We start from the raw sequence: 21,106 nt of genomic DNA, 5'->3' as shown, positions 1-21,106 counted from the left end.
GGTGTGTGCCGGAGACCGCTCTCTCAGCGTGCTGCCAGTTAGTGTCTGGAGCAGCTAATCATCTTTCCATTGTCATCCTCAACACCTGGCCTCTCACCCAAGATACTACTTTACCTCAATGCAGAACAAAGCTTCTTGAGAATAATGTTAATGTCACTTTGGCTTTTCCTAAGAGTCTACCTAAGACATGGTTAAGCTGGAGAAAATGTCTAGTCTATAAAATTCATTACTGAAGATGATTGTCAATATTTCTCATGTAAGGACCTAGATAATCAATGGTTCTTGAAAGTGACTGTATAGAACAGGAAGCTCAGTACTGGATTTAGAAATGGCCAAATCCGAAACTCTGGATTATTCCGTATGGTAATGATCTTCCTGTAGCAGGAGCCACCACAAGCCCATTCTGGAAGTAGGCTAGGTAAAAACAAGTAGACCAACTGCACTTGAACCCCGGATCATTTCAAGCATATTGAAAATGACAGCCACCTTTGCACCCTGATAGGTGTCTTCCAGAGGAGTCTGTTGGGAAGTAGGACAGCACAGCTTGGCTTCTCATTTGTTTCATTAATATTCATCGGATACCCATGGAGCAATGCACTTAATGAGCGCTGTGCTACTACGATTACATACCTAACCTTGGAGGACTCAGATTCTGTCAGTCTATGTATTTATTTCTCAACACTTGGCATTTCCTCTCCAAGAGAAACCGGGTCACTGAGTTAGGCAGACCTTGTTCCAACCACAGCTCTTGCTGCATGACTGGGGCAGATTAAGCAAGCACCTCTCCATCTATAAAAATAGGGGAAACGCCCTTTCCCTGGATGGTTCTCACAAAGACTAAACGAGAAAGCCTAGGAGTCACCTGGCATGTCTCGTACTCTTTTAAGTAGTAGTCTCAGCTCTAAGCAGCTCCACAGACACCTGACCTGACTACAAAGCCTACTTGGAGAGCCCTTGCTTCTTCCAAATCCAAGTTCTCAGGGAGTAGCAGAAGTGTCCCCCATTCTTAATTCCGAACCTTTTCCCTTGGTGTACGTGGGTTTTGTTAAGAACAATAGTACAGCCCTAACCGGTTTGGCTCAGTGGATAGAGCGTTGGCCTGCGGACCCAAGGGTCCCAGGTTCGATTCCGGTCAAGGGCATGTACCTTGGTTGTGGGCACATCCCCAGTAGGGGGTGTGCAGGAGGCAGCTAATCGATGTTTCTCTCTCATCAATGTTTCTAACTCTCTATCCCTTTTCCTTCCTCTCTGTAAAAAAAAAAATCAATAAAATATATTTTAAAAAAGAATAATAGTACATATGCAAATTCTTAAAAATATTTAAAATATATATTGACACGATTTTATAGTTGAGGTTACTCAGTCAACAAATTTCAAAGCCTTGTTTACAAGAAAGTGGGTGCAGCGCTGCTGGATGCTGCCGAGAGTTTAGCTAAGCTACTCCATGGAATGACTACTCTGCAGCCATTTTGTGCAGTCAAGTGACCTGTGGGTGCCTTCCCTGAACTCAGCCTCTCTCAGCCCCGCACGCAAGTGCATGCCCTAGACAACAGCTGGAAGTTACAAGCAAATGTAAGTTCCTACTATGACCCCCAAGACAGCCCTTGTGATAAGATTCCCCAGCCTCCCAGGGCCTTCCCCTTGAGTACCCCTTAGAAAAAAACACCAGGAGAACTTATCAAAACCCCGCTAGTTTTGGTGTGAATGGACCAATCTGGTCTTAGCTTGGAAACTCCTAAGCACTCTATCCAGCCTAATAAAGGCATGTACGGGGTTCCTGTCTTTCAGTCTGTCTGAACTCGGCTTTGACAGTGCTGTGTGGCCCCTGGGGGAAAGCCTTGTACTTGGACGTGTGAGTAATAAACTTCTCTATTTCAATTTCTCTTGTGGTCTTTTGTTAAACTGCAGCTCCCAATCTGGCACCCTGTGCTTCCCTTAACAAATGTTAAACGTACAAAGTGCAGAAGTATGTGTTAACTCACAGCTCTGATGTGGTTAGTTGGCTGTGTGGTCTAGTGAAAACTCTGAGGCTCAGATTTCTAATTTGTAAAGGTGTGAGAACAATTCCTAACTCACAGGGTAGATGTAGGACTTGAATAAGAATACTTGGCACATGTAGGTCTTGATAAATACAAATTTCTATTTTCTTTTAAATTGACCCCCAAAAAACAAAAAAGGAACAAACACATATGTGTGTAGTAAGGGAAGACAAGTTGAGAATATAGTATGAGCTCTAACCGGTTTGGCTCAGCGGATAGAGCATTGGCCTGTGGACTCAAGGGTCCCAGGTTCGATTCCAATCAAAGGCATAAAATCTTGGTTGCTGGCACATCCCCAGTAGGGGGTGTGCAGGAGGCAGCTGATTGATGTTTCTCTCTCGTCAATGTTTCTAACTCTCTCTCCCTCTCCCTCTCCCTTCCTCTCTGTAAAAAAATAAATAAATAAATAATAATAAAAAAAGAATACAGTAAGATACTACTTAGAAGTTGCATTATTTGTTTCTGCTTGGGTACAACACAATAATCTTCCCAATGCCAGAATTTATCCCTATTAACTGAATTGGCAACTTTTGTTTAACTTACCACATTAAAATCTAGATTTTCTTCAACCCATGATTTTGCCTGTTCAAATTCATTTTTCATTCCCATAATAAAAAGTGTGTCCAGGGCATCTACTATTGTTGCTCCTTTGATACTGCCTGAAAATATCAGAAAAAAATTTTAGTCAATCAATTAATTTTGATAGATACATACATGAAAACTGACCAGACCTTGGAAAGGGAGAGGGTAATACTGAATTTATTAATAAACAGTAATAATGAACACAGTCTAAAATTCTTCCAGTGAAGGAAAATTAAAAAACCGCACAGAAGTCAAACAATTATCACAGGCTATGGGTGGATACACTAGTCTTTAGTTTCTTCAGAGTTGTACAAGATGAATCTCTTAGAAATTTCATTTGTGATTGCATTCTCTAGCGAGAAAAAAGTTGACCTAAAAAATGGGAGCAATGCATTCATTTTAATGTGATTATATCAAAGTACACCTATGTAGAACTGTTTACGTAGAATGAGCTCTAAAATTGTTTAGTGATAGCTCTAAGAAGCCGTTACTCTAAAATGGAATTTGACTCCCTCTTTGAAGCCCTTCTCTCCCCTCCCTCCCACCCATCTACCCAGTAGCTAATGAAGCAGACCAACTGCTCCCCTGCTGGGTTTCCCCTTGGGATCCAGAAATCATGATGCTGTGCCCATACCCATTAGAGGAGGGCCTCCGGAAGGTTCCAGTGTATTCTAAGGGATGCAGGTGGTTCTACTACGCACCGGTGCTGTCTGAAGGATGGACCTTGCAGATAACTCCACCAGGTGTGCAAGTTTCCTAGCAACGTGGTCGGAAGGATCACATAAACATCTCCACCACCCACAAGCTCAGCCAATTAGGAGAAGTTATTGTCGCTGAATTGTGACAAGCGACGCAAAGTACATTCTACTCACCAAACAAACTGCTCGAATGGCCTCCTTTTGATACGGGTTTTAGTTCATTTAATCCCCAGGCATACTTTTTATAGTTATACCACGCATGTTTCATCATCTGAGAAAAGAAATGAAAATGGGATTATAATTTGAGATGTTTTTGCTACAGAATAGATCATATGTTAAAGGCCTAAAGATTAAAATATTAAAACTCACTGCTTAGTTTAAAAGATGATTAATTAAAACTGTAACAATGATATGAATAAGCTAGAATATATATATATATATATATATATATATATATATATATATATATATATCACCCCTTTATGTTTACAAATAGAGATTTTTCTTATTTGAATCCATTTTATTCTACTTAAGATATACATCATTTTCAAAGGACAGTTTCCAGCAAGAGAAATTTAGCTTATCCTTAAAAGGATAAACCATTCTTACATTTATCTATTTCATTCTCATGACAGATTAAATCTGAAAAGACTCTATATTTAAAATTCATACTTCTGTATACAAGATTCTCTGGTCTTTCAATCTCAAGGTATAGTACAAACATTCAAGACAAATATTCAAGGTTATCATTTGAACCCTTTGATTTATCTTGACCAAATCTATATAGACGTATTTTTAAATATCTGCAAGAAATGAAAAAAGTAAGGCTCTATGGTTATATCTTGATTTTGGAAAACTTCAGCTTATTTTCATATAACCAATCTTTAATAGTATACATATGTGTGTATACCTATGTAACAGAAGACTGACTCTGTGTATTCCCAATCTAGACTCCTGTACCAGGAATGTTTTTAAGTCCAAACCTCTCTGTCACCATTAGCTGCACCAATCTTTTCTTTTATTAGTTTTTAACAAAATTAATTTATCTATATATAATGAAAACCAAATTAATTTCTCCTGGCTGACAAAGTTTTGAACTACTGTGTGAGACATTACTCTAATAGAAAGTGAATAATTTTCAAGGGGAGGAATTGTTCTAAAAGCTTGTCAAAATGGCTGTATAACTATTGTATAATGGTTGTATAAGTTTTTCTAATGACAAAGAATTTATATAGAATTTATATATAATTATGTTTACATACATTTTTTAAAAGGGGGACTCCCCCCCTTATAGAACTTATTCATGTCACTACTTCCAATATGTTAGCAACAATAATTAAAATATGGACATACTCTGAAAATGTTATAATATGACTTCATATTTAAAATTTCTTTAAAAAGCATCACAAAGTTATAAATACTATATAAGGGCTATATATCACTAAATATCTTCAGTGAAATCAACTCAATTTTATGAATAAGAAAGTCTTCAGATGCCCCTGAAAATGATAATTAACATTTTTCTTTAACCAATATGTACATTATCTTCCTTTCTTACGATAATTGCTACTAATAATGGCTACCAGAACTTGTAATCCCTTTGTTCATTGCAGCATTATTTACAATAGCCAAGATATGAAAACAACCCAAGTGTCCATTGACAAATGATTGCATAAAGAAGGTGTGGTAAATATATACAATGGAATAACATCCAGCTATAAAAGATTAAGTACTGTCATTTACAACAACCTGGATGGATCTCTTGAGGGTATTAGGCCAACTGAAATAAATCAGACAGAAAAGCCATATGATTTCTTCTGGATGGTGTGGCTCGGTGGTTAACCCACGCACCCAAGAGGTCGCTGATTCGATTTCCCAGTCAGGGCACATGCCCAGGTTGTGGGATTGATCCCCAGTTTGTGCCATGAAGGAGGCAGCTAGTTGATGTTTCTCTCTCGTCGATGTTTCTATCTCCCTCTCCCTCTCCCTTCCTTTCTCTCCAATAAACAAAAACAAGCAAACAAAAAAACATCCGATTTCATTCATGTGTGGGATATAAAACTAAAAGTACCAAATGCACAAACACATACACACAGACAACAGAATGGTGGTCCCCAGAGGGAAGGCAGGTGGGAGGGCACGTGGTGAGTAAAAGGGTCCAGTGGATGCCAATGGAAGGAAACTAAGACTTCGGGTGGTGAGCATGCAGACATTGAATTGTAATGTTGTACACCGAAAATTTACATAATGTTATTATCCAATGTTACCCCAATACATTTAATTCAAAAAGTCTGTACTATCTGCTGGGAACTCTGCTAAATGCTCTACATTCAATACTGTATTCAGTTCTCATTCCAACCCTGTGAAGTGTGTTGCGTTACATGATTTGGTAGATGAAGAAAGTGAGGCTTGGAAGTTAAATGTAAACAACTCTACTCGAAGGCATGGCATTTTCCACACTGAGGAGCCAGGGGCCATCCGGTTCGGCCTGACTCCAAAGCCCATGGTGTCACCCAACACGGCGCATCACTCTCCCTTAGTGAGTCAGCACCAGCGTCCTCCTTTGATGTACCAGACTTCTCTTCCAACAATCAACAAAATGCATAGAAAGCAGTGTTTTTAAGATTTTCTCCTTATGAATTCATTGTATTGGGAAGTATAATAGACTTAAGGGTAAAATAACATGACTTATAAAATCCCAGTAACATCACTGCTGAGTCACATAATCACGGATGAGTCACAGTTTTTGTGAGACTTTTTACTAGGAAAATGGGGATCATAAGCCCTCACAGAGTGTATATATGTAAGGATTACGTGAATGTGATCTGTGTGATTGCACCTAGCACGCTGCTTGGCACGTGGTGGGTAATCCCATGTTTACTGAATTTTAAATCTATGCTGAGACCAGTTAAACCACATCACAGAAATAGAAATTAATGAGCCTCTGGAAAGGCCAGGTCTATGAATCCACAAAAACACCTTGAGATTACATCTGAGTTTGATTTGGTTCTCCTATGAAACGTGTAACATTTGGCAAACTTCCCATTCCTACAAATTTCCAAAAATACTTTATAAGTTCAAAAGCTTTTGGAATACCTGTGACCCAAGAACAGAAAAGCCCGCCATGATGATTTGTTTCAGCTCCAGGACTGAAGGGAAGCTAGCGCTATATAGTATTGACCTCAAGAGCATAAAGCTCTCCCATACAAGACTGCTGCTCTGTCGAAAATGATACAATGTGCTATTTGAATTTCCTCTATAGTATATATTAACTTTTCTTATTTTTCCCCCCAAGGGAAAAGTGGACACTAATTGCTTAGCCTCCTACATTTCCAAAGCTTCTGTCACATGTTTCTCAAAATGCGTTCCTCATCCCACGGGATTCTATGAGTTAAAGTTAGAAACAAAAATGAAAATAAGGTGGTAAATGCCCTGAATGGAGCATCAGAGCGGTTTCTTAAGGAATCTAGTGATTGGTGACCTCTGCAGATGGTTTACCATGTGAAAGCCAAGACAAGACATCACACGCGTGCGTGCGTGCGTGCGTGTGTGTGTGTGTGTGTGTGTGTGAGAAAGAGAGAGAGAGAGAGAGAGAGAGAGAGAGAGAGAGAGAGAGAGAGAGAGAGAGAGAGAGAGGGAGAGACATATAAAACTTGGGTTTATGACTTGTACAAATACCTAAAAACATCAAAATGCTACTAGCTTTTAATTTTACAGTTTTTAGCTGCTTACCAGCTAGGAACCATGGGGAAGCAAGCATTTAATCTCCCCAGACTCAGTGTGCTTGTGAGCTGACAGGACAAGAAGGTCACTTCTAAAATTCAACTACCAACTACCCGCTTCTTCCTACATTTTGTTTGTAGTTTTCATCAGTTTAATTAGGGTTATAGAACCTGACACCCTAAGTAGAAGGATTAAAACAGGCCTACACTTGATGCTGACTGGGACTTCAAATGCAATACTGAAACCCTCATGAAAATAGATAAACTGAAAGCAAGCCAATTCCCCCCCCCCCGAGTATTTATATTTACATTCGTGAAAGTAACGGTATGAATGGAAACAAATAAAACAAAATGATAAAATATTCCATAATAGCAATCCATTATTTTTACTGAGAGAAGCTGTAATTACGGCATAAAATATTTTAAAAAACAGCATTGCTTCCCTTTGACTCTGTTTATATAAGATCCTTTAATTGGCATTTGCTTCTCATTTGGCATCAGGGCTGAGTAATTAGGCAAAGTCATTTATTGAGGGTCAGCTATACTATAAATAATGAGATGCTAAAGTACTAGAAGGGAAGTGCACATTATCCTATCATGCTTATAATCTAATAGACAATGTATGGAAGCTTAACCTCTTCTTCCTACATTCTCATAAATGTTTATATGTAGGACAACAAGAAGAAAACTAATTAAGTGTTGTGCACAGCTCTACTGCTGTACCTAACAGTTTGTTTTCAATGCTATGACCTGACCTAATCAAGGACATGCAAAGCCAGGAATAAATAAAAATATACTTAAACTTCTCTAGGTATGTATTGATTTCTAAAATTAGCAAATATCTTTACTTACTGATGCTTTACTCATATGATCTTAAGTTATTCACAAAAGACACATTAAAAATCTTTTCAAAAATCTCACCATTTTGCCAGACAAGTCACCATATGACTCATCAATTCCACTCTTGGGTATTTATCCAAAGAAAATGGAAACATGAGTTTGAAGAGATATATGTATCCTCATGTTCATTGCAGCACTATTTACAATAGCCAAGATACAACCTATATGTCCATTGATAGACCATGGATAAAGATGATGTGATATTACACAGTAATAAAAAATAAAATCTTGCCATTTATTACAACATGAATGGGCTTAAAGAGTATTATGTTAAGTGAAATAAGTCAACCAGAGAAAGACAAATACTGTATAGTTTCATTTATATGTGGAATCTAAAAACACACATGCAAATGAATAAAATAAAGACAGAAACAGAGACCCAAGAGATGGTTGCCAGAAGGATGGGTGAAAAAGGTGGAGGGGAATATAGTCAATACTATTGTGATCACTACTAGACAGTGGGATGATTACATTATAAGGAATAAAAATGTCGAATCAATTTTACACCTGAAACCAATATTAAGTAATATAATATTTTATACCAACTATACTTAAAATTTTTAAATAAAAGTTTAAAAAAAAAAATTTCAACTTAAACTCACACAACTTTTGACTTCGAGGCTACATATTCAATTCTCATTTACAGCCCCTTTCTGTCGGGTCTTACACAAAATTTCCATAGTTTATACAACATGATCTGGGTCCCTGGCCCTAGCTGACTGATGCAGGGCCTGGCACCTGCCCCAAAGGCAGGAGACTGAGAGCTGGCCATGAGATCTGCAGGTGAGGCACTCCAGCGTGACGCGCCCTCCCCTGCATGCACCAATCTAACCATCTACCCTACAATGGGAGTGGAACTGGGAGACATTCACCAAGAATCCAGAGGCCAACGTGATCTAGAAACAGGTAACTGGAAATACACCAAGAGAAAAAGCCACAAAAGGAGCCATGGGCAACTGGAAGCAGGAGGAGAAACTACGAGGCCAAAGGCAAGGAGGAAACAGTAAGAGGAGACTGGGAGGCAGTCACGGGGAATCACACTAGGCCTGCAGAGCTGTGGTGGGCAAAAAACAACGCTGTTTGCGGTCTGAATGTGGATGAGTTATCTCAGCTCACTCCCTGAAACATGGCTCTTTGCTGCTGACCCTGTTTACTTTCTTCCCCATGGGTCTGTATAGAGAAATCCCGTCACTGGCTGAGAGGAATGAAGAAGCACAGGACATAGGCGTAGGCAGCTGACAAACTGGGTTCTTATCTGCGCTCTCCAATCACTGACCCTAAGTGAGGCAATTAATCTCTCGGAGTCCACTTTCATCTCCCACAGAATGCAAATAATCAAGAATACCAGGCTCATGGGTGACTACGATGATTAAGTAAAATAATGCATGTAAAGTGCTTACACATTTCACTGTAAGTGCTTGATAAATAATAGGCATTATGATTATTTTTGCTAAAAACTCAAGCGTGTCTCTGATCTTTGCAATGCGAAAGAGATTCCTACTTTTTCCTGCTAACAGACAAGATAAACAAGAGGGGCTCACTTATACAAAACCAGACAAACTATAGAGTACATAACAACTTTTTGTAAATATACGCAACTATTTGGTATCCGAAGGTGGAGGGAGAAAGAATGAAGACCTTTTCTACGAAAGGTCTTCTCCAGATGTAAGACAAGATGGCGCAACGTCTGATGATTCTGAAAGTTTACATATTGGCTTTCTCAAAAGCTTGGCTGTGCCAGGTAAGCTTGTGTAGGGATTTTGCCTGATGGACTTGGGGACCAATTTAGGTGGGGTTTAGGAGAGTGGGGGGAGAGGTGCCTATGAGGGTAAGTCACATACAACAGGCTACATTGGGTGGTGTTTGGACAGGGCTGTAGGAGAGGAAGTCCCTCCCAACATGAGGCTGCCCAGAGGATTAAGGGGAGGAGCCATCATCCAGGAAGGGAAAGGCAAGAACCCTCCCAGAGAGAGGGGGCTGACACATGTAAGCGATGTCCCTTGCAGGTATGGTGGACAGTCTCTGGGTCAGAAGACTCTAAAGGCAGCAGCAGCTTGAAGTCCTATAACCACAAGACCCTATCTTATCAAGGGCCAGCAAATGCTGGCTATGGTTCCTGGGGGTGTTGGGAGGGTTGTTGAAAAACAGGCAGGCACTTCATGGCTGAAGATCTGCTTGTTTGGGCTACTTTAAAAATAACTGGATGTGTGAAAATTTGAATTTGATGCCAGCCAGATTTGGAGCTAACAAATCTCAGCCTGCAGTGACCACATGAGCAACCTAGATAGAGGTCTAACGCCAAAGACCATCTCTGGTTCGTTTATGTAACTGCTTTCTTTTGACACTGAAGAGAAGGTCTCAGGTCCAGGGACACACTCCTGCTGTTCTAAAGGACATGACGGGCTGTGTCTGGGTTCAGGGAGGTCTAGGGTGGCAGGTCAATCAACCTCCCTGATTGCTGAAGTGGAAATTGATGGCCTTTGCTCTCAAAATTAAACTCACAGTTAATGCGTTGGAAAAAAACAACAACTAATTTTAAGAGCCAGAGAGTAGTGTTCACCAAACTTTGCCTGAAATTACTTGATAGTCACATGAAAGTAACTTCTGGAACTTTCAAATAAAACCTCAACACAGGACACTTTTGGTATCATTGTGCCAACTTTTTAAAAATCTTTGGTGGAATTAGCTATTGGAGAAGGGGGAAAGAAAAAGTAAATTGTGGGAATCAAGTCAAAGCTTACCCTAACCCTCGCTTTCCATTGGAAAAGAATTTCTGGATATGTGAATATCAGTCAACAGGTTAGCCACCACTTCTCTGATGCTCTCCCACTCCCCACATTTCCCTGTGGAAATGAAGACTGAGAGGACCAGCAGAAATACTGGGCCAGGGAGAGACCTGGTGCTGAGGACCGCTGTCACATGTTCTGAGGCTGGTCACAGGTCTGACCTCTCAGACCCTTAGTTTTTTCATCTTTTTTTTTTTTTTTTAAATATATTTTATTGATTTTTTACAGAGAGGAAGAGAGAGGGATAGAGAGTTAGAAACATCGATGAGAGAGAGTCATCAATCAGTTGCCTCTTGCACACCCCCTACTGGAGATGTGCCCGCAACCAAGATACATGCCCTTGACTGGAATCGAACCCGGGACCCTTCAGTCCACAGACCGACGCTCTACCACTGAGCCAAACCGGTTTCGGCAGTTTTTTCATCTTTAAAAAAACAATAATTGATGCTAACAAGCACACCACTGTGGTATATGATGTGAATAGTGGGGGTGGGTGGGGATGTGTGGGGACAGGATATATGGGAACTCTCTCTACTTCCCACTCAAATTTGCTTTGATACTAAAACTGGTCTAAAAAGTAAAGTCTATATAAAGAAAAGAATACCATCCTCCTCACAGCACGGTCTGGAGATCACATCTGATGACGCCCGTGTCTGGCGGAAGACGCCCAAGGAGTGTACCTGGCTTTTCTCCAGGCCACCTCCTCACTGTCCCCAGGCCACACGACCGGAAAGATAGGGGAGAACATGTACCTACACTCCGAGTGGGCAGGGCAATTCAGGGAGAAGTCAACAAACAAGACAGGAGAGGCAAGAGGCCAAGGTCACCTAGAGGTGACAGAATGCAGAGCTTGGTGGGACACTGAGTCCACAGGCCTGGAGTCTTTCAGAATTATTAATAGATGGTTAGCACCCTCTCACTTGAAGACATCAGATGTCACCTAAGAGAGTCCCGGGAATTATCTCCACTTGACACAGTTTTTCACTGAGCAAGGCCTCAGTCCAGTTACCTTCTTACAAGGCCTCAGTCCAGTTACACAGAGAAAAATGGCCGCAGCCACGACAGTTTCCAACTTTACCTCATATCAGATTAAAACACTGATGCGCCTTGATCAAGCTATCTCATCCAAACACTGACATATATTAATTCTCTCTCTCTTTCTCCAAGGTGGCCAACGTGTTCTGTTTCCAAGATTCTTTTTCCCAATGTGGTGATGACATTTACCACTTACTGAGTTCTTTACCACTCAATAAGTGGTAAATGGCGGCAGGGTACGAATTATAAATGATAAAATAGGGTGCCAGATTTAGGACATAAAAAGATTGCATGGGACATACTTATCAATAATAATAAAAGCATAATATGCTAATTAGACCAGAAAGCCAAACTACCTTCCAGACGTCATTCTAGACTAAGCTGTGGCAGTGGGGGCCAAGGCAGAGGCAATTAGGGGCAAGCAGGCCAGTGGTTAGGAGCGATCAGGCAGGTAGGTGAGTGGTTACGGGCAATCACTCAGTGGTTAGAAACCAGTGGTCCCAGATTGCAAGAGAGATGTCCAATTGCTGGGTTAGGACCAATCAACCAGCAGTCAGACATCCCCGAAGGGTCCTGGATTGCGAGAGAGTGCAGGTCAGGCTGAGGGACCAGCCCTCCTCTCCCCTGCACGGATTTTAGAATTTCATGCCTGGGCCTCAAGTACTAAAATAAAAGCATTTCTGTTTATCTGACGCGCAAAGTTAACAGAGTCCTACATTTCGCCCGGCAACCCCAGGATAGAGGGAGAGAACAATTCAATCTCTGGTTCTGCGACCAGGGCCGGCTCTCTGGCTCGGGCCCCGCTTTGACCTGGGCTAGAAAGAGGGGCAGAATAACTCAAGGACCACACAGAAAGAGCATGACCAGGTCTAGGGCGACTGGCAATGACAGGGAATCTGGCACACATGAAGGCCCTGACTAAAGTCATTTTTGAAAAAGGCTATGAAGAAAACACAAGCTTGTTTTCAGGGGGTCTAGAAAAAAATAATATGCTAGCTAGGGATAAAATGCCTATCTGTGAGTCACAGACCGCCTGCAGACCAGCAATCTGCACTACAACCCCTGGTTTACAGGCACGTGTCTAGACTGACCACTCTGTGTTTAGGCCTCTGGGCATGTCGGTCCCCTCCAGCCTGCTGGCCATAGCTCAGCCAGGATTTGTGCACAGGGTGCCCTCAGTGCCTGCTGCTGGACTGCCCTGGTCCCACCGTCGGTGCTCTCTCTCTGCCAAAAACCAAGGAGGTCCTGGAGACCTGAGATACAGGAAGCATTGTGCACACCCTTCTCGGTAATTCTGGGTGAGTGGTGTTTGCACACTTCAGAAAGCACGTAGACTTCTACATGCTCTGTTCTGCAAATGCAGCCACAGGAGCTGCAGCGGAGACAGTAATCTCACTGTCAGACCCCTCCCACCAGGCGCTGTGAGGGGAAGTCGAAGAAACTTATCACACACGTAACCCCATCTTACAGATGAGGAAGCTGAGGCCCAGCATAGGGTAGAGGAAGCGCGAGGCTGTGGACGCTCCCTCTCTAATTCTTTCCCTCCATCCCTTCGGGAGCCCTGACAGTTTTGCTGCTGGCAAACCCTGGAGACAGTCAGCTGCAGCCTCGGAGCTCTCCTCTGCTCCATGCACAGAAGGCAGCCCTACCTGGGGGTCCAAGGAGACAGGCTGAGCCTGACACCAGGCAGCACACACCACGTCGGGAGTGTGAGCTGGCTCAAGAACCCGGAGGCACGTCCTCTCCCTCCCTGACTCCCATCCTTTAACTCTCATGACCTTGCTTCCCCTCCGCCTCGGCTCTGCCCAGCTCTGTCCCCACCTCCTCTCCTCCTGACCCTGGAGTCTGCTTGGGCAGAGGCGATGGCTCTGCTCTCCTCCGACCTGCCTGCCCCTGGAAGCAGAGAGAACCACGACTCCCTCTCCTTCACAGGCAGCTTCTGGCTGCACCAGCCCCTGCTCTCTTCAGCTGTGACATCTCCTGAGCCTTATCATCATCTCCGCAGCCAGTGCTGGCCAGTTTTTCCTTCCTCTTACCTCTGGGTGGACAATGTTTGTTACCAAGCACTGGAGGCTGCCTCTTAACCACTGAATGGATGTATACGTGGGCTTGTCTTCTTCAGGTTCAGATGTCCTGAATTCTCCCACATACAATTTTAGAATATATGAGTTTTTTCAGGGAGCAGGATCTATATAATTATTTAATGCTATTATATGAACCTTGATGGGTCACTGAGCATTAACTCCCTATTGAATGAAGAGTGGTTAGCAGCACCCTCCCTTTAGAAGAAGGGTCAGAATGCCTGATAAAGCCAGTTTAAAAAAATAAAATGAGAAGTCTAGTTAATTGCTACATGTAGAGGACAGATTGTCCTGTTTCTAAGAAGTACTTTCCCTAAGAGAAAGGCAGTTTTTCTAGGTCTAGCTCAGGGAACTGGATCATAATTGTTCTCTTGCTTTGTGATCAAATTCTGACATTATTTTAGAAAACTTCTGTACTGGTACCAAATGCAGGAGAGTACAGGGCAAAAAGCAATCAAACACATACAATGAAAATCCCATGCCATGAAACAACCCTACAACTAAAGGAAAATGTAGTACATGTCCATGAAATAGTCTAAAAGATAGTAATTTAGCATCTCAGAAGTCAGAGTTAGACAAAGGCTGGTTCTTGTGTGAATTTCTAGTACATCCCCTTTTTTTTTTTTTTTTTTTTTTTTTTTTTGGAAAGAAGCACTATTGCTGAGAAGGGTCTATCACTTGTTATTTCCTCATCAAAACGATCTGGCCTAGGCTTCTTTCTCAATAGCCTTGTTATAAATCGATAATCCTGGGCCAAAACCAGCACTTCCTATTGCCAATAAAGAAGGAGCAGGAAGCAAAAGAAGAAGCAGAAGCAGAAGCAGAAGCAGAAGCAGAAGCAGAAGAAGAAGAAGAAGAAGAAGAAGATGATGACAACACACCAAAAACTATCTGTCCGGTGATTAATGACTATGGTCTCCTTTCACAAAAGTGTTACTGGAATACAAAAGTTCAGTGTTAGGGTTTTTGGTCTTTTTATCTGTTGATTTTTATATTTATTTATTTATTAACATATTTTATTGATTTTTTACAGAGAGGAAGGGAGAGGGATAGAGAGTCAGAAACATTGATGAGAGAGAAACATTGATCAGCTGCCTCCTGCACACTCCCCACTGGGGATGTGCCCGCAACCAAGGTACATGCCCTTGACCGGAATCGAACCTGGGACCTTTCAGTCTGCATGCTGATGCTCTATCTAACTGAGCCAAACCAGTCAAGGCTATTGATTTTTAATTGACCTAACACTGCTCTCTTTAGATTACCCCTGGGAAGACCTCTGTGGTCAGTGGGAGGCCAGCAGATCTTCCTCATTAGTCCCCAGGTAAAGACTCTGTAGGGCTTTTCCAAGCCTGGGACACAGCAGCAGCTACGATCTTTCTGGCCATGAAGAGAAAATGATACCCCCAGTTGGAATACACGGGGTCCCCTTTATTCTGAAAAGGATTTGTAAAAAATTACCCCATGGGAAACACATATTATCTTCATGGAGTGTAAGCTATCTCATCTCAAAAGATTTTTTTTTTTGTTTTTTTTGTTTTCCTATTTGTAATTAAAAGGCAAGTCCACGCCTCCTTTCCCCTGATGCATGTTATTTTACAGCTTCCTATTTTCACTGCATTTATCTTTCTTGCAATACCAACACATGATTTTTTTTAGAACTGAAATATGCTCTTTGGTTTATAGCTACATCAAGTTCATAAAGACTAGTAACTTTTTATTTGTTCTTTAACATTCTCTTTCAAAATTTTACAGACTCTATGACGTTAGAACATAACCAATGTTAAATGAAAAGGAATTCGTTTGGATTTTATAAAAACGAGGAAGAGCCAGCAGAGGTTTTACCTTTTTAAATTACACTCTTTTCTTTGCTCTTTCTCTCCCTCTATTTTGTTATTTTTACTTATTTATATTTTAGCAAACCAACGAGAGCCCCAGAGAGTCCAGTCCCGTTCTGCTTCAGTTATCAAGAGCATCACAGGGTACAAGTATTTCTTTCCTTTTTTTTTTCTTTTTCTTTTGTGTGTATGCTCTTTAAATAGACTCAATTTTTAGAGCAGTTTTAAGTTCAAAGCAAAACTGATTTTTGAGTGAAGTACAAAGATTTCCCATACATGCATCGCTGGAATGCAGCACAACCTCCTCCACTCTCAACATCACATACCAGGAGGTCCTGTGTTACCATGGACCTCCCATGGCGCATCATTTCCACTACCACCCCAAGTCCATAGTTCATATCACAGCTCACTCTTGTTGTTCTACCTACTATGGGTTTTGGCCAATGTATAATGACTTGTGCCCACAGCACTATAATATCATACAGAATAATTTCACTTCCCTAAAAATCCTCTGTGCTCTGCCTATCCACCCCACTCTCTCCTTACAATCACTGATCTTTTGACTGTCTCCATAGTTCTGCCTTGTCCAGAAGGTCATAGAGTTGAAAACATACAGTACATAGCCCTTTCAGATCAGTGTCTTTCACTTAGTAAACATAAACTTTAGGTTCTCCCATGTCTAAATTTTCAAGGCTCAATAGTTATTTGTTACCTTTTTTTAGATTACATAACATTTGATTGCCTGGATGAAACACAGTTGATTTATCCATTCACCTTCTGAGCAATATCTCGGTGGCTTCCAAGTTTTGGCAATTATGAATAAAGCTGTTACCAAACAGAGTTACAGGGCTCCTTTTGTTTATAGCTACATCAAGTTCATAAAGACTAGTAACTTTTAATTTGTGTTACAGAGTTCAGGTGTTTTCCTTTACAAAGTAAAACCAGAAATTATTATTCTCTTAACTAAATGATTATGAATAATTTTGTAAGTTATTTCTATGCAAAGGCAGAATTCATAAAAAAATATATTGACTATAAAGTGTCACAGAGAAATGGTTGTGTTTTTTCCTTTTAGTTCTTACTGTTGAAAGTATGACATATGTTCTCCTTTTCCCCCATTGACCCCTTCTAGTTTTTTCAAACTTCTGAAATAATCGGGATGCCCACTGTCATTGCAGAATCCATGATTTTATAAGATTTTCTGCAAGTAACCTTTTTGTATAATGCAGGTAACAGTTTTAGACATTATTATTTGGGCATAGGCATAATAAAAATATTGTATAAAACGGTGGTGTGCAGTACTTATGTATTCTATATACTAAAAGGCTAATGTGCAAATCAACGAAACAGCGGAACTACCGGTTGCTATGACACGCACTGACCACCAGGGGGAAAGATACTCAACGCAGGAGCTGCCCTCTGGTGGTCAGTGCGCTTCCACAGGGGGAACGCCCTTTAGCCAGAAGCCGGGCTCATGGCTGGCGAGCCTCTTCCACCTCCAGGGCAGCGCTAAGGATGTCCCACTGCTGGCTGCTCTTGGACTGCAAGAAGGCGCAGGGCAGGCTGAAGACCTCCCCATCCTTCCCCCCATCACACAAACCATGCACTGGGCCTCTAGTACTGAATAACAAAAATGCTAGATCCTAAGTATAATCTTGGAGTAGCAATTAGTGATTCTATAAGATTTAAAATCTATAAGATTGGAAAAAATAAAGTAAAATCCATGATTGGTATATCACAAAAGGATGCTTAATTATAATTCCTAAAACTGGAAAGTATGTATGGAACACTTACGTGTCAGGAAATATGTAAAACAGTTACACACTTTTTTTTTTTTTTTTTAGTCCCTTAAGAACCCTGCAAGGAAAGCAGTCTCCCCATGGAGACTTCCTTGTACAGATGAGAAAGTAAAAAAGTTACATAATCTTCCTTGGGTCAGATCTCGAACACATGGGTGGAGGCTGGCTCTGAAGCCTAAAACCTGCTGTCTTTACAGTGTCCTTAGCTAAGCATGTGGCCCATGCAATCTGGGGAAGTTGACTTCCCAATGAGTTTCCAAATAAACTGTTAACCCGTGTGTTATTGTTACACATCTCTGTGTGTTTCCTATATTTTTATTTTTATTTTTATTTTTTAAATATATTTTATTTATTTCTTACAGAGAGGAAGGGAGAGGGATAGAGAGTTAGAAACATCGATGAGAATCATCAATCAGCTGCCTCTTGCACACCCACTACTGGGGATGTGCCCGCAACCAAGGTACATGCCCTTGACCGGAATTGAACCTGGGACCTTTCAGTCCGCAGGCCGACACTCTATCCACAGAGCCAAACCAGTTTCAGCTGTTTCCTATATTTTTAAACCTTGCTGATACAGCAGAGAAACATTAAATATATCAGTAGATTAAGGGACTGACATGAAAATGAGACTATCTCCTGCTTCTAGTGCCCTGCAGGATAAAGATATCTTATGTAGGTTGAAAAAGATCTTTGCTTTACATAAAGTTTAATATCTAAAAGTTCCTTCCTTTGAGAGATATTTGTTCATTTCTATTTGAGTATCCTACAGTGTTAGCTCATAACCTTTATTGTTGGTTTTATAGATGGAATTTTATCACCAACCCAACACATTAATAATTTTGTTTTCTGGCTATTGGAAAAAGATATATTGCTCAATATGACTTCAAATGTCAGTAACGCTCTATCAACTACCCCTAAAATAGCAACATCAGATTTCTTGCAGAACAACTGTAAAAAAAAAAAGAAAGAAAGTACATATGTATTGATTACTTTCCAATGGCCTTTCTACTACAGTTTCACATAGAGTTCTACTATTTAACTAAGGTCATTACTAAAGGTGAAAAACACTTATCTTGTACTGTATCTTGTACCATATTTTTAAGGTAAGCATTAACATCTAATAAGCTTATATCATTACCACGCTATAAACTAATATTTCCTATGAATTGAAGACCATCTAAGATGTTCTATAAGTGATGGCAAATATTTCCTGGGTCTGAAAATGCATTACTCTAACCATTCTGTGAGACCGATAAAATATGATAAATCCTGAATTATTTTTCGAACGGTGTTAAAAGATAATCATCATTCACTCTCCAGTTGCTGGGTGGCAAGCGCTGGGCATTAAATGTATGTGGAACTCAGTGACCTGTTCAAGTAGACTGCGTTCTTAGTATCAGCTTTGGGTACAAGGAGTTCCAATTTGGTTCAGCTATTTTACAGCTTACAAACCAGGCAAAGATGTTCATAAATTTAAGAATAAAAAGAAAAGATGCCAACTTTATCAGCAGAGGTCAAATTATTTTACTAGTCTAAAAGACGACACCAAGTTGCAAAACAATTATAAAAATGGGGGAAAATGAATATGTAGCCTACATATGGCAGATACTATAGATTGATTCATTCTACACCCAAATCTCCTTCTCCCTTGCTTGTCCCTGCAACAGACGCTGCCGAAGCCACATGCGTGCTTCGTAAGCCTGTCTGTCGTTAGAGGCAGCTCTGTGACAGAGCTCAGGCCGATGACACGCTTACCCAGGTTGGCGGGCCGCCCTGCTTTCCCTTCCTCCGGCCTTGGATGAAGGTGATGCAGGCAGGTGTGCTGTCTCAGAGGCTGTTCCGCTCCCATAAATGAGTGTAAACCCAGGAGAACGAACATCAGAGGCATCACCAGAGGCAGGAGAGGACGACCACCTGTCTCCAGTTGTGTTTTAAGTACAAACTAAGGTTATCGTGTTACTGAACTCATCAACTATCAACCAATACTGTATTAAACATCTGAGTAGTTCTCTGTAGTTGTTGTGTGTTTTTAAAAATATATATTTTATTGATTTTTTACAGAGAGGAAGAGAGAGGGATAGAGTTAGAAACATTGATGAGAGAGAAACATCGACCAGCTGCCTCTTGCACACCCCCTATTGGGGATGTGCCTGCAACCAGGGTACATGCCCTTGACCGGAATCGAACCCAAGACCTTTCAGTCTGCAGGCCGATGCTCTATCCACTGAGCCAAACTGGTTTCGGCTAGTTGTTGTGTTTTAAATGAGTGATCATATCAAAATTGGACTTACACCTTATTCCCAATTTGGGGAAATAGGAAGTTTTTCTTCTGTATTATTTCTCTTCATAATATTATTTGGTAGCTGAAACTGCTCTAAAGGCTTGATCAGAAGAGTTGCATAATAATAAATGCTACGATTTACCAATGAATTTACGGTAGCCGAGTCCTCTGTTAAGCCTTATATGACTGATGTAATGCAGGGGTTGGGGGACAGGGCACAAAAGGTTAAAAAGAGAAGATGCAATGTAATCAGGGTTCCTTGGTTTACTTATTAAGATGTAACTTCAGGGAACAGTGAGTTGTTTTCCTCCACTTTGCTTGAAAAAAAGTAGAATATTTGTTAAAAATGGGATAAGTTGTTCAAGTAAAAAAAAAAAAAAAGAATGAAATCTTACCATTTGCAATAGCATGGATGGACCTAGAGGGTATTAGGTTAAGTGTAATACATCAGCCAGAGAAAGAAAAATACCATATGATTTCACTTACATGTGGATTCTAAAGAACAATATACCAGTAAATCAACAAACAAAACAGGAACGGATTCACAGAAATAGAGAACAGACTACTGATGGTCATTGAGGAGGGGGACCTGGAGGCCTGGGTGAAAATGGGATTAAGAAGCACAGATTGGTTGTTACAAAATAATCACGGGGATGTCAACTATAGCACAGAAAATATAGTCAATCATATTATAATAACTATGTACGGTGCCAGATGGGCACTGGAAATATCAGGCAGAACACTTTGTAAAGTATATGATTGTCTAACTGTATGCTGTACACCTAAAACTAATACAAAATAATATTAAATGTAAACTGTAATAGAAAAATAAAAAAATGTAAAAAAAGGCTCCAGTTAAAAAAATATATAGCTAATATTTTTACTAAATACTATTTGGTTTAAAATGGGCAACCCTAGTTGAAATGTTTAAATTTTATCTAATTATACAGAGCATCTTAGCTGAGTTACAATTCCTTTTTCTCAAATATAAATTTTTTCTCCATGAATATTAAAGAATACAACCTTTTCCACCCTTGTTTTACCAAATCTTGCTTAAAATCAGTCAGTATACTTGTGATCTTCAATGATCAATTTCCTTACAGATTGACTCTCTTATATTGTGTATTTTCTTCTCACTGTTTGAACAATATTAGAATCCCACATCTTTTCTTTCTGGAGACCAGACTGTTGTTCCAAATAGAGTGGGGTATGACCTTCTTCCACTGACAACAACTATCTTCCCAGGACTGAATATAAAACACTGTCCTTGGCTTAGGACTCACTAACTTGATTTAAAATATCCTTGTTTAAAATGCTTCTCTGAACCAGACAAAGATATTGCCTTTTC

General features: G+C 40.5%; 1 protein-coding gene across 1 annotated transcript in view; it reads right to left on the bottom strand.

Moving 5' to 3' along the window:
* MAN1A1 (mannosidase alpha class 1A member 1) overlaps window positions 1–21,106 on the bottom strand; it is a 143,636-nt gene that overhangs the window by 96,093 nt on the left and 26,437 nt on the right. Inside the window, exons 3-4 of the mRNA XM_084889940.1 lie at window positions 3,494–3,590; window positions 2,583–2,698 (exon numbers count right to left, since the gene is read on the bottom strand). Coding sequence (XP_084746066.1) covers window positions 2,583–2,698; window positions 3,494–3,590 — 213 coding nt within the window. The remainder of the gene's footprint in view (window positions 1–2,582; window positions 2,699–3,493; window positions 3,591–21,106) is intronic.

The sequence above is a fragment of the Pipistrellus hanaki genome (assembly GCF_964339955.1).
Source record: "Pipistrellus hanaki genome assembly, chromosome: 7".
In the NCBI taxonomy this organism is placed as follows: domain Eukaryota; kingdom Metazoa; phylum Chordata; class Mammalia; order Chiroptera; family Vespertilionidae; genus Pipistrellus; species Pipistrellus hanaki.
Note: the sequence above shows the minus strand (reverse complement) of the source record. Positions and strands in the feature narration are given on the sequence as shown.